Genomic DNA, 3,283 nt, shown 5'->3' with positions numbered 1-3,283 from the left:
GCTCATTTCAAAGATCTAAATTTATTTAAATAAATCATCCTCTTCCATTCAATTATAAGTCTTTGATTATATTTTGCAGTCATCTGAATCAAATAAAATGTACACTCAACATTCATTTTAGAAATTAGAGAGCTTTTTCATCAAGACTCCTCAAAAAAACAAAAAAAAAAAAAAAAAATTCTCATCTCCAACTAAAGTGTGCCACTTAGACATCATATTGGAACATCTCAGCCTCTTGTGATCACGACTTATGACTTAAGATCTAATTAAAAAAAAATCAAAAAAAGTTTTATTTATTTATGCAGATCCATCTCTTTAAAAATGAATGACTAAGTGTGAGATCTAATTTTATCTTTGATGGGGGCATAATTGAAAGTGTGCAATAGGGTCGCTACAAGAACCCTATGCTACAGAGGTCAGCTTCCAAAGTTTAAAACACAATTGGACTCTTAATCAAATTGTTTTTATACGACACCACAATCCAATATGTTTAATTTCTAAATAAAAAAAAATGTCATGTAAACATTGTATCTTGCTATAAAAATGAGACATTGTTCCGATCCTGAGGCACGACTTTCTTTATTTCCAAATTTTCTCAGTCTGTAATGTCCACGTGGTACCGTCAAGACAAGGTAAATAGTGTTACAATCCATCCATCACTAATTCGATCACCCACATTGTGGTCCCGAGTCCTGACACATCTCACAAGTTGACAAAGAAATTAAAAATGATAATGTCAGCCCCAGCCCCGATGGATTGCCATCACAAGATGGATGCACCCAATAGTTTGATGCTTGGGAGGACAGTCATCTGGGGTTGATGCCTTGAACAAAAATGGTTTTAGCGTTGGACAAAAGTGCCTAATACAATAAACAAACATGTGTTATGGGTCCAGCCTAGACCCAGCTTGCCCACCTAAAACAACGTAAAGGCTTGTCATTTGGGCACCTAACTTACAACTAAAGGGTCCCTCCTTGCCAAATCTCTACTCCTAAATTATGACCAAATGTGAAAAAAGTGTTATTTTATGAGCTTAAGTGTTCATTGGGTATGATACCTAAAAATATTAAATTTGATAAGTGGAATGATCATGATTTCCAATTTGACTAAGGGTTTGTTTGATTGCAGGGAAAAATCAATGAGAAAATCATTGTTTGCATCTGATTGCTCATTGGATTCTCATGTAAAAGTGATCTGGATAATGGATTGTTTGCTAAGCGTTTGATTGATCATGATTTTCAATTTGACTTGTGAGATAAATTTATAAGAAAAACATTATTAGCATTTGATTGTTCGTTGGATTCTCATGTTGAACGAATCAATAGACATACATGAAGGATTTTAACTTACAGAAAAGTCAATTCAAGATTTCACAAGATCACGGATGATCAATTATACAAAATCTAACGAATATAATTTTACAGATCAGTGATATTCTTGTTACACGTGGGTTTATGTGATTGGATGGTTTGGAATTATGTGAAATAACGGAATGACTTTTCTGCGAGCAAAATCTTTTTCAACATACACATATTTAAATTAAATTATCTTACATCTAAAATAACAAAGCATACCTTTCTATCTAAGAATTTTCCTTTTCTTTTCAAATGAAAAATCTATAAAGGAAGGAAGCCTACCATTTTCTCACTCTTTCATGTAGAATTTTTTTTTTTAAATCTTTTTTTTCTTTCTTTCTCTCCCACCTCTAATTGTAAATCACTATTTCATCTCTCCTATCTCCCACTTTGAATATATTGAATGCATCTAACCCTATCTTAACAATTGAAGGTGTCGGGTGCATGGTAAACAATAAACAAATAAGGTTAATAATTTTCTTTTTTAATAGTGATCATATAAGGTGTTGCACTTTAATATTTTGTTGGTTATCTAATTTGAAGAACAAATACGTTCACCATCGTTTTACATGATTTAGAAGTTAAGAATGAGCTTATTTTTTGTGAGGATGATTTCTTTGCCCGAAGAGATAACCGTCACAAAAATCAGCAAAACTTGTAATCCGTGTAAGACAAAACAAGTTGGGTCTCCAACGTGCCCTTGTGATAATGGGGGAAAAGGGTGTAATTATTGAAATGTATATTTTTCATGTACCAGCATTCCTCTAATATAATAATAAAATAAAGGAAAATCAATTGTTATAATCTAATCACGAATATAAAACCATACAATGGATAGTATTGATTTAAGACCAATCAGATTGGGATTGGATCGGATCGAATCAAGACCAATTAAAAAAGAATCAGATAAAACCCTTGTTAGATCGGGTATTGTTTTTATCGGATACTAGGATCTAGATCGGAAAAATTATCAGATTGGGATCCTATTTAATAAGGACATGATTGATCCATAAGTGATCCAATAGATTATCAAATCGGATCGTTATTATATCCCAAATCCTCAATCTAGACCTGAAGTTATCCAATCAGAATTGATTGGATTTCGTGTCTAATCCGATCCGAATTGAAAATATTGACAGGCACACCCACATAATTATGGCTAATAAGTTGAAACTTAAAAATTTATTATCTTAATTTCATGATAGGTTACATAAAATGCAAATCACCCATGAAAAAAAACTTAAAATTGAAACATGGGTTTGTTGCACAACAATACTATGGACCTATATATACCAAATCATTTCTCAACTTCATCAGCAACCGAAAACACACAACATCTTATCTATGATGTATGATTTTAAGTTTTAACTATCTACACTTTGGAACACAAAACGAGGCTACAAACGCAGTCGGCTCGTAATGAAATGGACCGGCTGGATGTTGCCACGCCTTGAAAGCCGGTTTCTCGAGCCGAGTTTCCTCTCTAGATGAAGATAAAGATGAAGATGTCTCCACCACCGTTCGATCTCCCAACTTAGGAGGAGGTGATGCTGGTGATAAAATCAACGGTGAAAGAAGAGGGATCGCAACCTTCCAATCTGACGCGAAACTCGAGGCAGGCTTCACCTGTATCGATGCTGGTGCTCGCTTCTGTAGTCTACTTGGTCGGCTTCGTTGTTCTTCGGTTGTGGAGTTTCTTCCTCGTGCGTCGGCCATGGGCGAAGATCTGTAGAGCAGTGGATGAGATTACAGTGATCAGGGATGATTGATTGATTGGTGGAGAAGAGATGGAGATGGAGATGGAGATGGAGAGATTTAAGATGAACAGAAGAGGAGGTTAGAGAGTGCTTTATAAAGGGATGAGTGCGCGCATGTGGTGCACACGTTCAAGGGATCAGATTCAGTCAAAAGGGCATAGGTGTCATGTG

General features: G+C 35.0%; 1 protein-coding gene across 1 annotated transcript; it reads right to left on the bottom strand.

Moving 5' to 3' along the window:
* Window positions 1-2,723: 2,723 nt before the first annotated feature.
* Window positions 2,724-3,071, bottom strand: LOC147403413 (uncharacterized protein At4g14450, chloroplastic-like). The gene has a single exon (XM_086437555.1). The coding sequence runs from the start codon at window positions 3,069-3,071 to the stop codon at window positions 2,724-2,726; it is 348 nt and encodes a 115-aa protein (XP_086293681.1).
* Window positions 3,072-3,283: the final 212 nt, after the last annotated feature.

The sequence above is a fragment of the Akebia trifoliata genome, chromosome 4 (genome assembly GCF_017979445.1).
Source record: "Akebia trifoliata isolate Shusen 1 chromosome 4, ASM1797944v1, whole genome shotgun sequence".
Classification (NCBI taxonomy): Eukaryota; Viridiplantae; Streptophyta; class Magnoliopsida; order Ranunculales; family Lardizabalaceae; genus Akebia; species Akebia trifoliata.
Note: the sequence above shows the minus strand (reverse complement) of the source record. Positions and strands in the feature narration are given on the sequence as shown.